Here is a 24,680-nt window from a genome sequence, read left to right on the forward strand (position 1 = left end):
GAAAAAAAAAAAAAAAAAAAAAAAAAAAAAACATGATATATTTTTTATTATTTACACTACCAGTCAAAAGTTTTTGAACAGTAAGATTTTTTTTTACATTTATTGGATCCAATGTATATCAAAAACGGTACAATTTTGAAATATTTTACTATTTAAAATAACTGATTTCTATTTGAATATTTTAAAATGTAATTTATCCCTGTGAATTTAAAGCTGTATTTTTAGCATCATTACTACGTAATCCTCACGTAATCCTCAGAAATCATTATAATATTCTGATTTGCTGTTCAAAATGTTTTTATTATTATTATTATTATTATTATTATTATGTCGAAAAGAGTTGAGTAGATTTTTTCAGGTTTCTTTGAAAGTTCAGAAAAACAGTATTTCTCTGAAATAAAATCTTTTGTAACATTATAAATGTCTTCATCAATTCAATCATTCAATTGATCAATTTAAAGCATCCTTGCTATAAATCAAAATATTAATTTTCAACAATTTACAGACTCCAAGCTTTTGAATAGTATAGTGTATAATGTAACAAAAGCTTTTTCCAAAGAATCCTGAAAAAAATCTACTCAACTGTTTTAAATATTGATAATAATAATAATAAAAAAATATTAATATTAATTAAATATTAAATAATTAAATATTAATATTATTTTCAATATTACTGCTTTTGCTGTATTTTGGATAAAATAAACACAGGCTTGGAAGCAGAAGAAAACTCTTTCAAAAACTTTTGACTGGTAGTGTATAATAAAAGCAAAATTTTCGCTATGGTGACTTTTTAATGTCATTCTAAAATAGAAACCAAAGTGTGATCAATAACGTCTCTGCTTTCACTATTAGTCCTATAGATTTAATTTCCACACATTCTGTAGTTTAAAAAGATAAAAAAACATCTGTGTGAAGTTTGTTCTCTCTGTGTTGACGTTTATTATTATTTTTAATTATTGTGAAGTAAAAGGAATAAATAGCTATTCTCTCTCTTTGTGCTGGCACAAAGATCTCTTAGCAAAGTTAATTTATAGTCGAGTTTGTGGTCAGCAGGATCAACGGCACGGATAAAGTTTAATTACTATTAGAATAATGCTTAGCAGACTCATAATTGCACAATTGTGGTCCGTCATACGAGCATGAATAAACATTTACAATTTCCTCAGCATCCGAACTGTCATTGCGATCAATTGTTTTCTTATTGTTTAAATTGGCCGCGCTCTTTCACGTTATGTCACTTCCGGATTGGCGGTTTTCTATACATTGACTCACTAGGTCTCTAACCTGCAATTTGCTCTCTAATCATATCTGCTTGTTTGTCTCTCTTGTTTTGTGTGCATATTCTACAGCAGTGACAAAGAGCTGACAGTTAATAATCGGTGGTGGAGTCAAAATCCAAACCAAACACGCTGGCTAGACAGACCGTGACATCATTTGCTGGCCAGCTCAAGCATAATATGTCCTGCCCTTTGACAGATCATTTCCAATGGAGCTACTGTACGTACTCCAAGACAGTTGGATAATACAGATCTGCTTTTACTTAGATTTAGGGACATAATTATTTTCGTGTTATGGCCGCTAATGACGAAACCCTAACCCAAACAGTTAAGCCCAAAGGATACTTTGTTTTTGTACGCATACACTGAGTGTCTAGTGTACATTCAGTCAGATGCATAGCCTTTCAAAGTATACTCTCCATTCGATGTTGTGTGAGAAAGTGGGCAGCCATTTTAAATTTAATTCATTTATTATTAAATGATTTAAGTAATCACAACATAATACACAGCATGAAAAATATACATTTATTCTGAGATTTGTTATAACTTACATTTAACATTCTTATTACAGGAGTAGTTCACTTTCAGAACAAAAATGTACAGATAATGTACTCACCCCCTTGTCATCCAAGAAATTGTGTTTTTTGAGTGAAACATTTCAGGATTTCTCTCCATATAATGGACTTCTATGGTGCCCCAGAATTTGAACTTCCAAAATATAGCTTAAAAAGGCTCTAAACGATCACAGCCGAGGTAAAAAGGGTCTTATCTAGCAAAACGAAGAAAAAAAAAAAAAAGACAATTTATATTCTTTTTAACCTCAAATGCTTGTCTTGTCTAGCTTGGCAAGGCGAACATTTGAGATTAAAAAGTACATAAAATGTAAATGTTTTTAGAAAATAACTGATCGCTTCGCAATATAAGATATAAGTTCTTTATCGTCTGTGATCGTTTAGAGCCCTTTGAAGCTGCATTTTGGAAGTTCAAACTTGGGGGCACCATAGAAGCCCATTAAATGGAGAGAAATCCTGAAATGTTTTCCTCAAAAAAACAATTTCTTTACGACTGAAGAAAGAAAGACATGAACATCTTGGATGACAAGGGGGTGAGTACATTATCTGTAAATTCTTGTTCTGAAAGGGAACTACTCCTTTAAATACATTTTTTTTAAGTGAGCGTTAGATGAAAAACAGGGGAAATGGTTCTATATGCATGTTTGCCAACATAAAGCCAACATAAACAAATCTAACCATTCATTCAAAATGATAATTATGCCAAACCAGACATAAGCAGACCCTTATCCCCCCGCAAGTCTCCTTCCTAAGCTACTTTCTCCAGAAACAGGCTCCATTATGGCATTGTTCTTTTTAAATTTACTTTCCTGTTCTTTCTATCCCACCCCTACTCCCCTTCCCTAAACATGCAGGTCTATAAGGCAAGCTACGCGCCTTTGCCATGCGCTCACATTTTCCAAATCCTGGACTGAAAGACTCTAGACACGGCCGTTGGCAAATGATTCGTTCTCCATTTCACTAACCTTCTCTGCAAAATAAAGATCAAAGAGGGAGCGGTTTGTTCTTTGTGAACAATAATTGCCTTTCGCATGACCTTCCAACATCCTACTGATTCGCTTGGTTCTTGCAAGCAGAGCTGCGTCAGGGAGATCTGCCTAGTCAAGCTGCCTTCGTCAGCACTTCTCACATTGCAAGACGACATTAGCGGCCTTCGGAAACAGACGGATAGGGACTGGAGCTTTGATTACAAAGATTGATTTTTCGAAAGAGTGAATGCAAACCAAACACTCCAGTATTTTATTTTCTCTAAGGACAAGTCAGTGATTCCGTCCAGTTAACAACTCTGGAGGATGATGAAGAAGAGAAGAATGTATTGTGCATTTTTTTCCTAATTAATGAAGGCAGTGGATAAAGGGCACATTCCTAGATCTCCAGAGCAAAGTCATGAACGTTTCCCCTTCTCACTGGGAAGAGTGGAGAACGGTGGAGAAGAAAAGCACATCTTGTCTGTTTGCTTATGATTTGAAGCTTTTGAGGTTACCAACTGTTTCCATCCTGATTGAGTCATCTGGCTCACTTGTTACCTCTCTCTTCTTTCCTCAGGAAAAGAACAAGGGGTGGAGACACCCAGATGCTTGTGGAGTGGCACACATTAAAAACTATGATGAATGCATCTATGAAGGTGCTTCTTCAAGTCTGGTCACTCTTACTGTATCCAACACATTAAATAAAACTTTATATATATATATATATATATATATATATATATATATTAAAAGGATAGTTCACCCAAAAATGAAAAATTGGTCATTAATTACTCACCCTCCTGTCATTCCAAACCCATAAGACCTTTGTTCATCTTCAGAATGCAAATTAAGATATTTTTGATGAAATCCGAGAGCTTTCTGACCCTGACAGCAACGCAACGTGGTATTCTTGTGAATGCATGTCGACTGACACGGAAGAGACGAAATTGTTGAATTAAGTCGAGTTTTTGTTTTCTTTGTGCACAAAAAAGTATTCTCGTAGCTCCATAAAATTACAGTTGAACCCGTGGACACATGGACTATTTTATCAATGCCCTTACTACCTTTCTGGGCCTTGATTGTGGTGTGCTGCTGTTTATGCAGGATCAGAAAGCTCTCAGATTTCATCAAAAATATCCTTATTTTTTAGGGCTGCCCCCTTATAGTCTATTAACCATTAGTCGGCGAGAAGAGGCTTAGACTTATTACTTGCAGGAAAAATAAAGAAACAAATATCCAGGAAGTGGCGAAGTCACACAGAGAGATAGTTAACGGCTGGTCTATGATGATTTTAAAGTTGGAGGAGAAAATGAGATGGGAGTTTTTCTACATATCCTAACTGTATTGACCCAGATTACATATACATACATACATACATACTTTAGGTTGGTGTTACTTCACAATATTTCAAAGATGTCTTTTCTATATACTGTATTTTTATAAATATTTATGTTTTAAACCATGGAGGTGATCCAATGGATATCACACAAGCAACGTGAAAACTGCGCAATATGTTAAAGTGAAAGTAAAACCTGGCAGTGCTTTCAGCATCTGACGTGCATTCTCTCAGAGACAATGAGAGACGATTTTACTTCATATGCTGATATTAATTTAGTCCCCTAATATTTTTCTTGTGCCCCGAACATGGTGGGAAAATAAATAAAAAGAAACGTATTTTATGTAAGGTTTGTTTTTGAAAGTCTTAAATAAAGCTCTTAATTTTCATTGATGACTGCAGTGTTATTAGGGGTTAAGAACGTCTTAATTATAATTTCAGGTGGTCTTAAATGTGGGGACTGAAAGAATTGCGATGAAACTTCAAAAGGCTATTCATTGAATAAATATGAGCGCTGCACTTTTCAAAGTCATTTGCTGCGCTGCTTTGTGAACCATTCTGACAGCGCCTCCTGCTGGAAGAGAAACACGTAGAGTTGTAAATGTGACCTGATGGATCCACGAGATAATGTGTTTTATTAAACAAACAATTTAAACGAAGGCAGTAAAATATATGTATATGTTATTTAAGTAATATAATACTTGATTGATAATAATTGTTTAAATTAATATAATTGATTTATTCTTTGAAACTTAATATTAATTTATGCAATTGCAATGCCTTGATTTTAGTAAGATTAGTACACAGTCATAGTGCAATGGTACTAATAATTGGCATAATTCTTTCGGTGTTTCGGTTTTTCGGCCTTGGTTTCCTCTTTTTCGGTCTTTGGTTTCTGCCAAGAATTTTCATTTCGGTGCATCCCTAATATATAGTACAGATTGTTTCGCTAGGTAAGACCCTTATTCCTTGGCTGAGATCATTTAGAGCCATTTTAAGCTGCATTTAAACTGTATTTTGGATGTTTAAACTAACAGGCACCATTGAAGTCCAATATATAGAGATAAATTCTGAAATGTCTTCCTCAAAAAATATAATTTCTTTATGACTGAAGAAAGAAAGACATGAACATCTTGGATGACAACAGGGTACATTATCTGTAAACTTTTTGTTCTGAAATTGAACTACTTCTTTAAAGGCTCAGTATTATGATTCAAATGGTTTATTAATAAACGTGCAATTAGTCGACTAATGCTTAAATCGATCGACTACTAGACGAGCAAAAAAAAATCTTTAGTTGAATGCAGCCCTACTAATTTGTGTTCTGAAGATAAACAAAGGTCTTATGGGTTTGAAACAAGTAAGTAATTTTTATTTTTGGGTAAACTATCCCTTTAAGAATACATTAAAACAGGGGAACTATTTACATATTTACTGCCTTACATTGTTTATTTTTGACAGCTTTTATCAGTTTACCCATGTGTAAGTGGAAGTGTGGGATATTTTGTTTTGTTTCGTTTTTAGAGAAACTGTAAAAAGTTCAGACTCCTGCAGCTTCGATTCATGCAAATGTTCTGGCAGGAAATACATTTTTAACATTTTTCTGCCCATATTTTGCATATCTGCAATTGTTCATAGTCATGAAATTGCCAATGAAACACTTCTAAGCACTTAAAACAAACAAAAGCTGAGATACAAAGATCCCGGCATGAGCCTTGCTGTGCCCCATGTTATATCATCCTCTAATTAAGCAATATTCATCAATAAATCTTCAAAGAAGATGACTTACAATGCGTCTTTAATTACCGCCACACAGATGGCGAGAAATTCCATGGGTGGTATTGTAATTCTCGCCAGTCTGCTGAGTCGATGGCCATCCTTGCGTTAAAGGGCCTCTGTTAGCGGAAAGTCAGCGGGTGGCTGTCAAACTTCAGGGGGAAAGTTGACAGACAGGTGTGACTGGCTCTGCCTAAACAGGTGAAGAGTATTACATCATATGCAATGCACCCCCCTCCACATGCTTAACTCACAAACACATACTTTTTGACCTGGATAATATATAAAGTGACCAGTTACCCTTCATTCCAGCCTGCTAGACAATGCGAGACATTCATGTCCAGAGGGCATTTGAAGAGCATGAGCCTGGACAAGTGTAAACTGCTTATTGAACCACCACAGTATTTACAGTATTCTCAACTACAAATGTATAGCTATGGCCTTCCTTAAAGGATAACTATTGCCAAAATGAAACCTGGGCTGTTTTTTTTTTTACTGTAAACGAGACAAACATATATCTAAAAGCATAATTACGACAAACGAGCCGTTTTTGAGATTGACCGTGATTTCGTTTTGTGGTCAATGGCCGGTGAACGGGAGTACTAAGGGCATAACTTTTGCACTAAGAAGGCTCGAACACCATGAAACTTTGCTCGAAGTATCGCCTGGGTCTCTACACATGAACTCGAGCATTGAGAACATTATTTGTGTACACAGAGTTTACTAAAAAGAAAGTTTTTGAACAACTCACTTTCACTGTTTGAGTTTCCGCTCGCGGCCGTCTTGCCAGTCAAGAGGTGTCGATCTCCGAGTGCAAGGATGGATAGCTCCTAAAGCATATTTCCATATAAATGCACGGCTAATTCGTTGTTTTGTCACAAGTGAAAAACAATATTAACCTTCTAGTTGTAAAAAGAGCCTCATATAAGCCTAATATTTCGTCCTATGGAGTCCATTCATTCGCATTCGGAGATCGACACCTCTTGACTGGCAAGACGGCCGCGAGCGGAAACTCAAACAGTGAAAGTGAGTTATTCAAAACCTTTCTTTTTAGTAAACTCTGTGTACACAAACAATGTTCTCAATGCTCGAGTTCATGTGTAGAGACCCAGGCGATACTTCGAGCAAAGTGTCATGGTGTGTCGAGCCTTCTTAGTGTTGTAAAAATATCGATTTTGATGGGAAAGTTATGCCCTTAGTACTCCCGTTCACCGGCCATTGACCACAAAACGAAATCACGGTCAATCTCAAAAACGGCTCGTTTGTCGTAATTATGCTTTTAAATATATGTTTGTCTCGTTTACAGTAAAAAAAAAAAAAACAGCCCAGGTTGCATTTTGGCAATAGTTATCCTTTAATATCTTAAGCCTGAGTATCTCACATCTTCTCAGTTATTCTGAGCAGCATGTCATTATGTAAACTTCATTTCCTCTGCCTGAGATCTGGCTCTTCCTGTGAGCGATGCAGCTGTTTAGCAATTCAGAGGAATCTCGAGTGAAACTGCAACAGATACCATAAATCTACAGTCAGTCATTCATCAAACTCCTGCAGTTAATTTGCTTATGATGAAAAGTGCAGAAATTCGATCACATCTTAAGCACTGCTGACCGCAAGGTGTGTTTATTTGAATGTGAAATGATGCTCTGTGAGCGACACTCGTATAGCGTATAACAACACTGAATAAGTGAAAGCTGAAAAGCCTCAGAAAGCCAAAGCTCATATGATAAGGTCTTTATCTTGAGGTCTTTAGTACTTGTTCTTGAAGTTTCTGTCGGCGTTAAGAGGAAGGTCGCGGATGACAGAGACAGGAAGAAATGTAACAGGGTGGAATGGCCCAATGACAGACGCCAGTTTCATTATCTCTCTCACTCTCTTTCTAGCCTGGAATTCGACAGTGACTGCTGCTGGTTCAAAGCCAGAGGTTGCTCCACTGTGAGATGACACTGTGGCATAAACACAGAAACTGATAGTCAGAGTGTCCGGAATAAAAGAGGGTCTCAAGATAGGATCAGCACCTGATAGGACAGACAAACTCCAAATCCTTTTTTCAGAGGGAAAGTGATTTTGACTATTTATATTACTATTTCACTATATACCACATAAGCGAGTAGAGATCAGCTGATATTCATGCCTGCGCTGATGAAGTATCTCATCCTTATGAACAACCCAGTCAACAGATAATGCAGAATTAAAAAGTGGTTCAGTGTATATACATAGGGCCCTACTATTTCAGTGATGTGGACGGATTTGCGGAATCCAGTCATAAAAGTCACAGAATTAGCTGAATTTTGGTTGAATAAATCAAAACTAGATTTAATGCGTGCCTGAATATTAAGCCACAAAAATACGGTTGTTTTTCATGTACCGTGCCACCTCTAATGTATGTGTAGTGTTATAATGTACAAATTGGAATAAAACAATAAGTCTTATTTTGACGTAACAAAGTGGTTCTAAGTGCGTGAGTTGTTTGTTTACTTTAACGTCATTACTACTTCGCATGAACGCCATTATATTGTTCATTTAGACTGATTCACAAACTCAGAACATGCACACACGAGGCAGGATTTATCGCATGAACAAATCACAGCTGAACATAGCCAGTCATATCCAATCATATCGCGATAAAGGCATCGCCTCCTTTCACATGACTTCCCCCATTTATTCTCAATTAACCCCCACCAAACTCACCACACGCTATAGCGGGTCTGTTAAAGCTCAGTGGACTCAGGGGAGGCGAGAGAGACGCTGTAACATTACCTGCTGATTTCACTGTTGGACAATGTTTATTTAGAAAAACGAGTGATTTATACACTGTTTATTGTATAAAAAAAAATTCTCATCCATTATTTTAAGGAGAGACTGCCTCACTTGCCTCCTTGAAGGAAACACCCCTGCTATGTATACAAATATATACATATATATATACACATACGAGAGAGATAGAGAGGTAGGTAGATGGGTAGATAGATAGATGGATAATAATGACCACCCTACTCTCTACTTATCAGTATTATATATTATAAAATCCATTTTGCCTGCAAAATCAGGTCAAAATTAATTTAAAATCGAAGATTCCCTGTGATACTTACATTCCAGTTGTGCTAGCAAATCATTACATAATCTAAGCACAAACCAAACTGATGACTTTGGTCCAGAACCACATATTTCACTTTCACAAGACCCTGACTGACACTGCAGAAATCTCCCAGCTGCTTTTGTTTAGTATAGAGCATGCTGTGGTTCTTACCATGCCTCGATACTTCATCTTCCCAGTCTTCGCAGCTTGTTGCTGTAAGTATATGAATTACAAGTATTTCCAAAACACTCTTGTTTAAGAAAGTGTGCCGAGCTTGTTATTTCAACTTCTTCTGCACCATGTGTGGGAGCGTCCCAGCTGCCATTTCTTTAGCTTTAACTTTCCTCTCCTTTCCTGCGTCTCTTTCTCACTCCCTCTCTCCCCCCTCGTTGCCTGCGGAGGCACGAGTCAGTCCTTCTGAAAAGTGACACACTCCCCCTCTATGCCTCCTTCGACTCGTTTGCTCTGTCTGCCTGCAATGGGATTTACAGCACAAGCTAAAACTTTCCAGCCCCCCCGTAGTAGCCCTGCATATGCCTGTCCTTAAAAACCAGCCTGTGGCTGTTTTCGAAAATCCTACAAGCAAAAATCATAAGAAACTGCATTGGAACACGTCTTGTGTAGACAGACTCGAGGAATCAATGAACTGGGAACTCTGGATACTCAGTAACTAGCATTGCATGTTGGATGAAATGTAGCGAGTGATTACACCAAGTGAATTTTCCTCCTCCTTCCTCGCTGCCCCAGTGCATGCTGAAGCAGATTTAAGGCAGATTTCAGATAGGGATCTGTCAAAGAGGAAGATTGACGTACTTAAACTTGGCTCAGCAGCCAGAGGAAGAAAAATGGGCTAAGTGCACTTTACAGTGCACAAGTCACACTCACTTACTTTATGAATTTACAACCTAAGGTGTATCACCTTAACGTATTGATTTATGACTGTAGTGTCTGTTTGATAAACAGATGCAGAAACAGATAAAACCCAGAAAAGCAATATTTACAAAGCTGAGAAAGTCTTACGAAAGCACCCTGATAATTGATAATTGTGCATCAACACTTTTGAGTCTTTTGAGTGCATGACAAAGGGTTAATATATTTAGACACACCTTGCTTTCTCCTTTCCACTCAGTAAGAGCACAACACACCACCTGTTCATTCCACAAAGCACTCAGGTAAAACCTTAACCAAGGTCACTACTACTAGCCACAAACTAAGCAGCGCCCTCTACTGGACTCTCCAAATGACAGAGGAGCTTAGAGAAATGCTCTGGATTTAATATAAGTTGCAAAATACAGGCTTGCAGCATTGCACACCGTGTGAGTCGTATAAATCCTCCTCCGTTCTTTCGTTCCTATCAATCTTTCATTCTCCCTCGCTCCCTTTCCCACTTATGCCAACATAATCGGAGACCCCGCCTGTTGGAATCTGAGTAATATTTTCCAGACGGTGTGAGTTGCTCTTTCTTTCTCTCTGGGAACACTGACATTACAGGTTTAGGGTGTAGGAAGCCCGGGGAAAGTCAGAAGTATGTCACCGGCCATTATGACTTTGCTTGCAACCTGCTCATTGTGTGCACACCTTTCTATCAGCATGTGTGTACTACTCAAAACTTTATGAATTTATGACCGTCAATGGATTACAATGGTCGTCTAAGAAACGGGATAAATAAACAGCCGTTTCTTAATCGTCTCATTGTTTGATCCGGGTCGCTTTGATGCATCTTTCAAAAGCGGTCTTACTGTTATCTTTTAACCTTGGGCAATACTGCAATTTGTTAGTGCTCCACCTTACTGTTCTTAGAACTAAGCCAAATATGACAATGAGAAATGCCATAAACACCATCCACTGTGTTAAACACAGACAGGTTAAAGAGGCTTACAGCAGTCACCGTTCAGGTCACTGTAAGAACAGGACCCGCACATCCTCACATGGCCCTCTTGGCGGAGAAACAAACACTTTGAGGTTTTGTTTGTTATGTGGGGCGTTCTATTCCTTAAAGTGGTCAAATGACATCCGTGGGAAATCAGTAATGGAAACTGGCTTTTTTCCCTGCATGCCTGTTGTGCTCTCACCCCGTTTATACTCATATTAGCCACTTTAAAGGCCCCTGCCCTTCACTTCCTCTCTCTGTATTACTCAATCTACAGAATACATTCCTTCACATGTAGAATTTTACTGCAGCATGCCATTTTGTATATTTATTTACAGTTCACTATGCACTATAGTTTTGCTGTTTTGCTGCTAAAGTTTGCTGGTTAGGTGAAAGTGCATACATTTTAGTTTGTTTTTACACTCCCATTCAGAAGTTTGAGGTTGGTTCAAATAAAAAAAATGGAAGCCTGTTTCCACCACTGAATAAAAAAATAAATAAAAACAAGGTTACTGACTTTTTGTTAACTATTCTGAATAGAGCTGAAACGATTCCTCGAGTAACTCGATTACAAAAAATGATCGAGGCAAATTCCTCTGCCTCGAAGCCTCTTTTAATAAATTTTATAGCTCACGTCTCGTTTTTTCGCAATGATTATGTTTGTGTGAGAATGCGCTTACAAAGTGAAAGAAAACGCAAGGAAGGAGTTGGCGGTAATTTTATAATTTAACGCACGGCGGATCTCCGTCTACACCACACAGCCGAAAACGCCATATGACCATTCATGCATGTACAACCATAGATAAGTATAGATAGATCCCTGTTGTTAAGATGGAGGACGTGCTTGGAGCGGTCAAAAGGGAATCTACTTATACATATCTATGGCTACAGCAACGAGCATGATGTTATTGTTTACACGGTCGTCAAGGATACGCGGAGAGAATGTGGGCAGCCACGCCATCGTTTTCAAAAGTCTCCGTTTTGGTCCGTTTACACTGAAACGCAACACCGGAGTTTTCAAACTAAAACGCTGGTCTTAGCTGGTTTAAGCTGGAAGTAGCTGGTTTTAGCTGGTTTCCCAGCCTGGCCAGGCTGGAAAAGTGGCCAAAACCCCTCTAAAACCAGCCTGCCTTCCAGCTATGACCAGCTAAAACCAGCCAGGTTGACCAGCTAAAACCAGCCAACCAGCCTAGGCTGGTTTTAGCTGTTTTTTTCACCAGGGTGAGCTGTAGATTGTGAAACTTTTAACTGTTAGTTCTAAAAGTTAAGTTGCAAGACTTAAAGGCAGTGTTTGTATAACTAATAACAGTTTATTTTAATGTATGCCTTAGTTTTGATAATTTAAAAAAAGTAATTTGAAAGTTATTTTTATTTGTTTTTGTCTCTCAGAAAATGCTTTATTTTAAACCCAGAATTTATATAACTTAATTCATCTCAGTCAACTTTGTTATTGTTCACAGTACAAGCACAGACAGTAAAAATTGGTAATAACTAAATGCTTATTTTAGATGGAATATTGTTGCATACTATGCATTAAAAAAATAAAAATGTAGATTTTAAGAAACCCGTCTTATTTTCTCTTGTATATTTAATATTGCTCTTTAATTAAGCAAACATGTTTTATCCGATTACTCGATTAATCTATGGAATTTTCGGCAGAATACTCGATTACTAAAATATTCGATAGCTACAGCCCTACTGAATAGTAATAAAGCAATTGCAAGTTATAAAGTCAGAATTGCGAGATATAAATTGCAATTCTAAGAAATGAAATCAGAATTGCAAGTTTAAATCTCACAATTCTGACTTTAAGACCTTTTTTCTCAGAATTTTGTGATATAATTCTCAATTGCAAGTTTATAAAGTCAGAATTGCGACAAACGTAAAAAAACAAAACTTTTTCTCAGAATTGCATGATGTAAACGTATATAATTGCGAGAAATGTGAGACAAAACTCACAAATTTATAACTTGCAATTCTGATTTTCATAAGACTTTTTTCTTAGAATTGATATGAACTCAGGTCACTGTGTTTAAATCAATATCAATCAGTGAGTTATAAAATCAGAATTGTGTGATATAAACTTGCAATTGTGAGTTATTAAGAATTTCCTCATAAAAAGTCAAAATTCAGATTTTTTTCTTGCAATTGTGTGATTATATCTCACAATTCTGAATTTTTGGTCATGCAATTCTGACTTTATTCTCAGAATTGTGAGACTTGCAACTGTGAGTTATAAAGTCCAATTTTGAGGGGGGAAAAAGACTGATATGTTCTCAGAACTGTGAGTTCATTTCTCACAATTCTGACTTTATGACTCAAAATGAAGATTATGACACAAAAACACTTAAAAAGCATAACAAAAGTATGAGTCATGCACAATATTACATATCTTCTGAAGCCATGCAATATATTTGTGTAACAAACAGACCTAATTTAAGTCACTGTTTACTTGCGGAATTCCCCTAAAATGGACTGTTGATTGCTGTGGTAGGATCAGTGGATTAAACTCAAAAACTGAATTAGTTCAATTCATGAATGAATCATTCAAACTGTGAACTGTTTGTGAACTGATTAATCGATTCACTTAAAGGAGTTGACTCAACAGAATGATTTGTTCATTATAATAATAATAAATAATAAAATAATAAATTAAATTGTTTGTCTGTTTCTCACAGAAAGTTACGGATGACTTCAGAAGACTTAGAATATACACTGCAAAAAATGCTTTTCTTACTTATATTTTTTTGTCTTGTTTCCAGTCAAAATATTAAAAAAAAAAAGTGCAATTATGTAAAGTCAGAATTGCAAGAATTTGGAGAAAAATGAGTTTATATCTCGCGTTTATATCTCGCAATTCTGACTTTATTTCTAAGAATTGCACGTTTATGTCTTGCATTTCTGATATTATGACCCACAGTTTTGAGTTTATATATAGTTTATATAATTGTGAGTATATATTCTGACTATTTCTCAGAATTACAAGTTTATATCTTACAATTCTGAGTAAACAAAAATCTGAGGAAAAACTCAGAATTGTGAGGCGTGAACTCGCAATTGTGAGAAAAAAAAGTCAGAATTGTGAGATAAAAAGTTGCAATTACCTCATTTAAAAAAATAATAATAGTGGTGAAAACAGGCTTCCAAATATTGTGAAATATTACAATTTAAAAAACTTTTTTAATGAATCTTTGTTAAATAAAAGTACTACATTTCCTTAAAAAAAAAAAAAGCAAGACATACAACATCAGGAAAATGCATCCTAATACCATAAAAGGTTTGCATTTTTATTCCATCAGAAATACTAGAAATACCACATTTTTAAGGATGATACTATTATCCAGGACGCACAAATTCTAATATGGCAGATGTAGGATGGATAATATGCAAACAGTATAGGGGAAAAAAATCAAGGTTGGACCACTGAGACAACATTTAATATTGTAAAAGAAGTGTTTTTTCTTTTTTCTTTTATTAATGGGAAGTCTGAGCAAGCTGCCCGGCACATGTTCCGCCCACTGCTGACGATTTAGAGATGAGTCATAGTCCAGTCACTGGACTCCTCTATGTTCGCCTCCTCTGGATCGCCTGCCAGCGCTTTGAAAAAGTCAATTATCCCATGCACAAACAAATAAATTTTCAATCCCTTTTGTTCTCCACCACAATCATCTGTCCACATCATTTATTTGAAATTGGATCCTGCTAAGGACTTAATGATGTGGGCGAAAGCCATTTTAATTCAAATTATGTGTAATGAGACTTATGAAAATGTTTGGTTATAGTACTGAGTCAGTCTGCAGTACTTCTCTCTTTCTCTCTCTCTGCCCCTCCCTCCTTCTCTCCGCCTACTCTGTCACAGACCTATTTATACTCTCACACCAGAACAGGTCTATTTGTAGAAACTGTTGTGCTGGGCAGAGGACGGTACAGAGGGACCAAAGATCAAAGCTATGAACTTTGATAGGCGTGTTATTCTTCAACAAAATATATCCACTGGCTACAGTTGAGGTTATGAAAAAACAAAAAGGAGATCCTGAGTGTAATGGCTGAACTTCAAAACCCTCTTCTTGTTGGGTTTAAATGGAGTTAGTTTTAAAACATATTTCCTCCTTTTGTTCCAGTTGACAATTAAAAAAAATAACTTTTCACCTCTAAAAGGCTGTTGTTTGCTTTATTGGGTTCCTACTTTCACTTTTTGTATTTGTGCATGACTTAAAGGAATAGTTCACCCAAAAATAGCCATAAATAGTTGTACTCTTTAGTAGAACACGGGAAGAGACATTCTGAGTCAATGGGGAGTGAAACTTTCTAGCTCCAAAAAGACACATAATCACCCAAAAAGCATAATAAAAGCCATGCCAATATCTTCTGAAGCCATGCAATATATTTATGTAACAAACAGACCAAATTTAAGTCACTGTTTACTTGCAAAATTCCCCTAAAATGGACTGTTGATTGTTATGGCAGGATCAGTGAATAACTCCAGAACTGAATCAGTTCAATTCATGAATGAATCATTCAAACTGTGAACTGTTTGTGAACTAGATCAGTCAATTCACTGAAAGCATTTGACTCACAAAAATAATTTGTTTACAAACTCTGATCAACATGGAAGCAAGTTCTTAGGTAGATGTCGGAAATTTCTGTAAATAATAAATTCAATTGCTGGTCTGTTTCTCACAAAAAGCTACTGAATAACTTCAGAAGACTTAGAATATAGAGCATGAGTCACATGAGCCATATAACTTCCAACAGTATTCTTACACATACTTGTAAAATGAAATTCCAGTACTTACAAGAACTACTTTTTTCTTCAAACAAAGTTCTCATATGTCAAACAATGTCTTTTCTAAAATGTCTATTCTAAAAAAGATAAATAGATATATAAAAATATACTATTATAACAAAATGGCAAAAATAAAGTTTTCTTACGAGATTTGTTTTTGTGTATACTTTATTTTTTCTTTGTTTTGCCTGTACTCCCTTAATAGTTTGAGGTTTTTCTACTGTTTAATAAAAAATAATTAAAATCAGAAAAAAAGCGAGCCCACTCCTAAGTACCGATCTGAATCAAATGATTCAAGATCCATGCTCTGAACTTCTGATCTGAACCTCCGAAGTTCCGATCTAATAATTCTCAAACCTCTCCGAAGTCCCAATCTGAATCAAATTCTCTCCAAAATTCCGTTCTAATGATTCGTGAACCTTCTCCGGAGTCCCGATCTGATTCAAATGATTCACAAACCCGCTTAAAAGTCCTGATCTGAGTCAAATGATTTGCGAACCCACTCTGATGAATTAAGAACCCTCACCAAAGTCCAGATCTGAATCAAATGATTCACAAACTTGCTCCAAAGTTCCAATCTAATGATTTGTGAACCCACTCCAAAGTCCCGACCTGAATCAAATTATTTGTAAAACCACTCCAAAGTCCCATTCTGAATCAAATGATTCGCAAACCTGCTCAAACGTTCTGATTAAATGATTCACGAACCCACTCCACAGTTCTGATCTAATGATTTAGTAACCCGCTCCAAAGTCCCAAACTGAATCAAATTATTTACTGATTCGCAAACCCGCTCCGACGTTCCAATCTAATGATTTGCAATCTCTTTCTCAAACTCTGGATCAACTGATTCATGACACGCAATCCGATTGGGGCATTAATTTCAAGTACCTCTTCAGGAAAATTGCTACTTTTAAAGGGGTCATCGGATGATGAGTGCCTTACCTTAGACCCGCCCTCACTGAGCTGAAACAGTCCGACTTCAGATCGACATTGTGTGACTCGGGTGCAAGGGAAGACAAGAATGTCTCCGACTGAGCGATTGAGGTGTTCTGTTGTTGGATGTAATAATCAACATAGCAGTAGTCATTTTCTCCTGACAGCTGAGCCACTGAAGATGCAGAGGATAACGTTACTGCCGTTTTTAAAAGGAAAGCGCCGATCCCGATCTACATATGCCTCAATGTTTGTGCGAATCATTCCTATTGCAGCTGATTTTGACAAGGTAAAAGGGTGTTTTTTTTACACTACTATTGAGAATCTTTAACCAAAGTATATTATAGACTTTTCATTAAGACCCTAAAGAATCATATGAACCCCTTTAAGGGTTTTCCATGCCTTAAATTTCAAGAAGTCAAATTCAAATACTTCAAGCACCTTGTATGAACCCTGTTTCACCTTTTTCCATTTTCGTTAAGCCCCAGTTTCCATTCACCCCTATACTGAACAAAATAACCAGTGTAATCTTCAGAAACGCACTTTGTGCACATATTCTTTGTGAATATGTTCACAGAGAAAACACAACACAATGACAATAAGTCCTTCTTTGTTTACTAATGTGTCAGGGCCTTGAGCAATGGGAGTGGTGAGAAAAGCCTGTCACTGGGAAAAGGCCCAAAGCATCAGGGGAAATGGAAGATGATGGAATAAGATGAGGCCCCGTTCGTGAACAAACAGGAACAATTTCACATTTATAAGACCTGCAGAGGGACTTATGGGACACCCATGAGACGTGATATGAAAGGCAGGACATAGGGGAGGGAGGTGTATGATAGAGCCGAGAAAAAAAAAACAGAAAGCTGAGAGCGTGTGATGTCAGAAAAGAAGAATGTAATGTGGGTGTTAAACAGTCAGCACAGGACTGGGGACAGCGAAGAGAGAGAGAGAGCGGGAGGTAAAGACGGGGGAAACCCATCACTGTCAAAACCACCATGTAGTATTCGATGTTGTGATAAAACTCAACAAGGTCACTGTGGCAACGTGCAGGTCAGGAAGTTGTATGTTGACTGAGAGAGTGAAGCTCACTGCTTTATCTCTTTCGTTTCCTCTCATCCCTTTTTCATCAGGGTGACTTTTTGAGTCATACAGTACCTCACATGGTGGTGTGAGTTGTCTGCTCGCTCCAACGAACAAGACTTACACATTTCCAGACAACCTGGAGGCTCTACAATGATGTGTTTTCTGGAAAAGAAAGAAGGTTCCTTTCCAAAAACACAAAACCGGGCTCAAGTCCATGTCAAATGAATCATTCAAATGCTTAGAAAAACTTGGATTCATGGAAAACCATGGATTCAGTGTTCATTATATAAAAGGATGCACATTTTTTCCACTTAAACCATTTAAAAGTTCACAGATATGTTTTTATCTACATTTCAAAATACACAGAAAACTGCCAAAAATGTTTTCAAAAAGCTATAGCTACATGTATTTACTCATATTTTGGGCCAATTTTATTACTATTATATAACATGTACCTGACATTTATTCGAAATACTTATCATATATTTGAAAAACAATTGCCATACGGGGGGAAAAAGCTGGCATTTCCATGAGGATTTCATGAAGAAATAATCCATCAATGCTTTCCAACAAAGGCGAAATGATGTATGAAGCAAGAAATCTCCAGTGAAACAACATTAATCACTTTTCTATCTCTCTTTCTAGTTCTAGTGGGTGGGGCAAAATGTTTGGAGGTGGGAACTAGAACCACCAGAGACACACCCACTTCTTCCACAGCCAACAGGTTAAGAGGGAGGAGAACAGGAAAGGACAAGCATTACCTCATCTCAGCCTTAATTTTTCTCACCAGAAGTGTTGCAATGAGGTACAAGTGGACAAGACTGTACTCGTCAGAGGAACTCCAAATATCCTACTCATGCAAAATCCCTGTACCCAACCCCCAAACGGCCCTGTTTTTTTTTCCAGGACTGGTCTGGAAGAACAGCAGAGCACAGCGTCGCTGGTTAGGGCCAGCTGGATCTCCCATTGCTTTCATATACAGCAGCTGGGTTGGCAATGCTATGGCCTTAAGTCTCCTCCTCCAAGACCTTAGAATACCCACAATGCCTTATAAGGGCAGGTTATGCTTCTGAGCGTGGGACAGGGGGTTCCCACAAGGGTTCCTGTCTCTATCCAATGCTGAGCGGATGGAGGATGGAACAGAGATGACACTGCAACCTCCTCCCTCTTTCTTTCTCTTTATTTGTTCTCTTTCTTTCACTTACAGCAAGCTGTTGTTTAAGGCAACTGTACTGTCTAATACAAATCCATAAAAAAGGAGTCAAGTTATTAAAATTATGTGTGACCCTAGAGCACAAAACCAGTCTTCAGTAGCATGGGTATATTTGTAGCAATAGCCAACAATACACTGGATCGTTTATGCCAAAAATCATTAGGGATATTAAGTAAAGATGATGCTCCACGAAGATATTTTGTATATATATTTCCTACCATAAATATATTAAAACGTAATTTTTGATTAGTATTATGCATTGCTAAGAACTTCATTTGGCGATTTTCTCAATATTTAGATTTTTTTGCACCCTCAGATTCCAGACTTTCAAATAGTTGCATCTCAGCTAAATATCGTCCTATCCTAACAAATCAATGGAAAGCTTTCTTATTATATTTATAAACTGACACTTACGACCAGGGATGGAAATTAACTTTTTTGTCCACCGGCCAGTGTGGCTGGTGGATTTCAAAATCTACCAGCCACTAAATGTTTTTACCAGCCACTTTATGTTTTTAACTGACAATGTGTAGCTGCATGTGAAAATTAATACTACAAGATCTACTATACTTGAGCAGTTTATTTAATCTCAAGTCTCAATAAAATACTGACATTTTCACCAAATTTTTGATCATGATACAGAGCTATCTTCACAACTACACAACTTATAGCCCACATACTATAACAGCCTAGATATTTTATGTAGCCTAATTTGCACGCATTGGGGAGTCGCTCTCTAAACGCAGGGTATTAAAGTTGTTTTTGAATGCGCGTGCGCGTTTTACTTTTGGTTTCGTTTTTACTATAGCGCGAAACTCTCGGCAGCGTAGAGCGTGCATTCTAAAATACAAGAGATTACTTAAAAACCATTTGGGTGGACACCAACGGGATTTTGAAAAGCGTGTCCCCAGTGGAAATTACGCCCCTGTGTGAGTGGAACTCTGCCGCCGAGTTATCATCTGATGTGAATGAATGCCGCGTTGTACAGTATATTGAGAAAGACGCGTCATGAATTGCACCTGACAGAATGTGCGCTGTAGCACGAAATACAATATATTTCTTCAAAAGCAGATCGTAAAGATATTTTAACAGACCTCTTAACACCTGTGATGTATCGGCACATTTTTTTGAAGGTGTGCCTCCGCTAAAAGTGTCCGCCATCATCTTCTTCTTCTTCTTCTTCTTTGTGTATTTTAACGGCAGTTCGCAACCAACGTTAAGGTGCATTACCGCCTCACGCCGTCCGGTTGAAGTATGTTATTTTTATTTACCCAAATTCAGTATTAGATTCTGAAGTAAACTTTAGTATTAGATTTTTATATTATCTAAATGTAAAACTAAGAAAAATAAGCATTAAATATCCAACACAACCCAATATGATAACTGAAAAAAATCTTTAAAGGGGAGACCACTTTTACATGGCATTTGCATAGAAATGTTACCATTCTACAACTTTTTTTAAATTTTTAAACAATCTCCTTTATTAAGCCGTTTTGTTTTTCTGAGCTGTGTGACATCATATTGACCAAGCCCCGCCCACAACCACTAACAGACTGTTAATTATTAGTATATTTCCGCCCTCAGCCAATTGTATGTGGTCCTCTATTTTCTCCGCGCTCGAGCAGCCGTAGCGACAACAATGTTTGTAAGCAATGCAGGCATTTTGTATTTGGATGTAAAAGTGAACATAGAAGTCTTAATTTTCTCCCAACATCAGAGCCACTGAGAATGCAGTGGGTTTGTTTTGTTTTTGATGGTAATGCGCCACCAAATCCACAAAAAACTGAAGAGGGGGCGGAGTGAGCAGTAGCTCATTAACATTGAAAGAGTGCACTGAAACGGGTCGCTAAGAACAGAGCTGTTTTTGACAAAATAAAAAGGGTGATGTTTTACACGGCCATTGAAGAATTTTAACCAAAGTATGTCGTAGACCAGAGGTTCCGCTAGATCCATTTTCCAGCAGAGTTTGCTTCAACCTAGGTCAAACTCATCTGCTTGTAACTTTCTAGTAATTATAAAGACTTTTATAAACTTCTTCAGGTGTGTTTGATTAGGGTTGGAGCTGAACTCTTGTTGAGAACCCCTGTTGTAGACATTTCATAAAGACCCTAAAGAATCATACCAACTTGTGAAAGATGTCCTCTTTCATATCAGCTTGTAATCAAATTGGTACCAATATACTGTGCATGCTTAGTCTAGCGTGCTCTTGGTGTTGAGTATGTATTGAGATATGATCTGAGATTTTGTCCTCTCTATCTATTTTTTCCTCTGACAAGTCAAGGCAGTTGAGCGGTCAATTAGAGATGCTGATATTTAATTTTCAACACAACATCCACTGGAAATGGCTTGCATAACAATCCTTGAGGATTCTGCCAAAATACAGATGACAGGCCTTCCTGTTTTCATTGTTTTCCCCTTTTTCAGAGGTTCGTGATTAGACTGTTTCTAGCAAAACACAAAGAGCACTTGCAGATTTCAGAGTCTGACGGCCTACAGTTGGCCCTCTCACCTCGAATTGTCCCAATGCGTTTTAAACAATCAGTCATTATAAATGCTATAGTCCTCTCGAGCACTGCAACTCTGCTTACACTGCTGGAGTCAACGTCCATTAAGCAACATTGCAAGTTTGACAAATGCTTTTCTAGTTAAAAAATAATTTGTTTAAAATTTTAATTTAGCTTACTTCCATTCCAATACAATTGTTTGTTACATCAATTCAAATTCAGGAATTTGAATTTAAAAGGCATACCCAGTTCATTTCTGAATGGTGCACGTTCCTGGATGTCAATACGTCACCAGGCATCCAAGAAAGTGTGACTTAAAGGATTGGTTCACTTCCAGAATAAATTTTTTAATGATAATTTACTCACTCCCAGCTCATCTAAGATGATGTCTTTCTATCCTAATTCGAAAAGAAATTAAGGTTTTTGAGTGCATCTATGACTTCTTGTTAGGGTTGGGAATCGAAAATCGATTCCGATTCTGGAATCGGATACTTAAGATGAAGAATCGGATACTTGTTATAATATTAAAATTTCGATTCCTCGTTTCGATTCCTGGTTGCATTTTTTCCATCTAGTGATCTGCCAGGACCTTCCGCGCGTGCAATCTGCCAGGACTTTACGTGGTAATGTAAACATCAGTCGAAAAGATGGATCACGGTAAGTGTTTAAAAGTGTGTCTACGCTTTGTAAAAACCGAAGACAAATCTACCGCTGCACGCAAACTTCATCTTAGAGATCTGCAAGGGACGGATTTTAGTCCTGCGCCCGCCCACTCCAGAAGGACTATATGTTATTTCGTCCCGCAAAAGCCCACATAAAAGTCACTTATACCCCCGCGGGAAGACAGGTATCTACTTTATCTCTTGGCTGCATGAAACAAACCCTCCCGGTAATGTAAAGGCAAAGATGACCAGAGTAATAGTAACGAACTCGCGCGTGCCTAATGTATTCATTCTTGTATATCGGAGTCATACATTAGGCACGCATAAGTCCGCTGTTGATTCACAAACTATTCATGCTTTCGGTGCTCTGATCCATAGTATTTTTGCGTGAAATTTCAAAATATTTGCATAGTTTTCAAAATGAATGTCCTGTGAGTTTTTTATAATGAATGCTTACCCATAGAGGTGGATCTTGTAAGGGTCAGTGGTGTTTAAGCACATATGAGCACCAGCATAAACAGATTTACAATGTATTTACTGTATTTTTCATTTATATGTTTATTTTATAATAAATACAAACAGTAGATATTCAGTCACTTAAGAAAGAGTACTCTGAAGTTGTGAAGAATGTCTGAATTAAATAATTTAGGTGCTTTAAATCTGTATGTGTGTATTCATGTTAAAAAGTTAGAGCAGAGGATTTTCTTTTAAATTCAAAAGTATAGCTTTAATTTAAAGTTTGTTTGATTTTTTTTTATAACATGCAGGAGAAAAATAAAAAGGCAAAACAAATGTTTAGGTTAATAAAAAAAGTTTCAAAAATAAACACTTTAGAGGAAATGTCAGGCATAGTGGGGCCTTGCAAAATTGACCCGAGAAGAAGGGGGCCCTGATATAAAAAAGGTTGAGAACCCCTGTAATAAAATAATATGTTGCAAGCTAGCACTGAAAATAAACATGTTTAATATATTAATGTTTGACTTTTGTGTTTGTTGTTGTTTTTTTTTTTTTTACTAAATCGGAATCGAAACTGGGAATCGAAAAGAATCGGAATCGATAAAATTCAAACGATACCCACCCCTACTTCTTGTATTACGTAATCATGTTGGAAAGATCACATGTGGTTAGTGCTTTGTGTTTTTTGGTTCAAAAAAGTAGGGTAAGGCGAAAAACTCCAACTTCAAAATCGTCTGACGTTGTTTTACCTTTTTTTGTAAAGACATTTGACCTTCTTTGCACGTTCACTTTGTAAACACTAGGTTGATACTTTCATCTATTCATCTATTACATAATGCCTGAGGCCAAGCTAGAGCAAGACAAGAATTCGAATTTTTTATTTTTTTAGAAAATGATCAATTTTATCACCAAGTAAGACCCTTATTCCTCAGCTGGGATCGTGAAGAGCCTTAGAGCTGCATTGAAACTGCAATTTGGAACTTAAACAGGAAATCAGGAAATTTTTATTCTGGAAGTGAACTAATCCTCTAAGGAGAAACCCGATCTATAGGATGAAGCAAACCGCTTGGAATCCCATTCTGAAACTCTTGTGCTCCCTAAGGAAAAAGCACTGAAAGGACAAGACGTCCTATTACAACATCCTGTTACAACATCTCAGCTATGACTGAGCATGACAACATCACTTCATTATCCTGCATGGCTCAAATGCAAGTCATGGGGTGAGGTTAACACAGAATGTATCTGTGCACACAATCGCACTGTTCAGGCACAGACCATTTGGCACGACGGCCAGCTGCTGACCAGACATGACAGTTTCATGCACAGAGTCGCCACACCCATTCATTCCACACATTACAGCCATAATTATGAAATACCAGCGGTTCCCTTAGGGAAGGGCAAAAGGACAAGCAACCTTATAGGCCAATGTTAATGTTGACCCATTGGGAATGCATACAGACACACTCACAATAGAGATGGGCATTTTAGTCATTCTAAGTACTCAGGCACGGGAGGATTTGCTATTTTTGCATCAAAAAAACAAAACAAAACAAAAACAGAAATATTATTAAAATTTGAACTGTTTTCTATTTGAATAAATTTAAAATGTAATTCATTCCTGTGATGCAAAGCTGCATTTTCAGCATCATTACTCTAATCAATCAATGTCACATGATCCTTCAGAAATCATTCTAATATGCTGATTTGGTGCTCAAGAAACAATTCATGTTTTTTATTAATGTTGAAAACCATTGTAATAATATTATTTGGAAAACCCTTAAAGGGGTTCATATGATTCTTTAGGGTCTTAATGAAAAGTCTATAATAATATTTTTGTGTCAACTTTTTGCAGAACTCTCTAATGAATATATAGTTCTAAAAAAACATATTTACATAAAATAGAAAGTCTGTACTGTCAATGCATCCTTGCTGAAATAAAGTAATACCCTTAACTTTTAAACAGTAATGTATGTTCATTTAAAAGTTAAAACATGGTTACTTTGCACATAGGTGCAAAATGGACAAAAATGTCCATGTTCAAAAACTGTCATAAAAACATGATGTATTAATATTTTTTTCCACTTCCACTGAGGTCGATTTTTTAACCAGCATCTGTTCTATCCATAGACACCAAACATTCATTAATTTTCAGAATTGTAACCATT

General features: G+C 36.9%; 1 protein-coding gene across 3 annotated transcripts in view; it reads right to left on the reverse strand.

The window, feature by feature from the left end:
- Positions 1–24,680, reverse strand: part of myo1cb (myosin Ic, paralog b) — a 65,291-nt gene that overhangs the window by 24,727 nt on the left and 15,884 nt on the right. The window contains exon 1 of one of the 3 annotated variants that reach the window (XM_073817205.1): positions 9,177–9,425. The exons of the other annotated variants lie outside the window; for them this stretch is intronic. Within the exon in view, the coding sequence (XP_073673306.1) occupies positions 9,177–9,194 (18 nt within the window). The 5' untranslated portion in view covers positions 9,195–9,425. Of the gene's footprint in view, positions 1–9,176; positions 9,426–24,680 lie in introns of those variants that run through there. 3 annotated transcript variants of the gene reach the window in all.

Source organism: Garra rufa, chromosome 14 (assembly GCF_049309525.1).
Source record: "Garra rufa chromosome 14, GarRuf1.0, whole genome shotgun sequence".
NCBI classification, from domain to species: domain Eukaryota; kingdom Metazoa; phylum Chordata; class Actinopteri; order Cypriniformes; family Cyprinidae; genus Garra; species Garra rufa.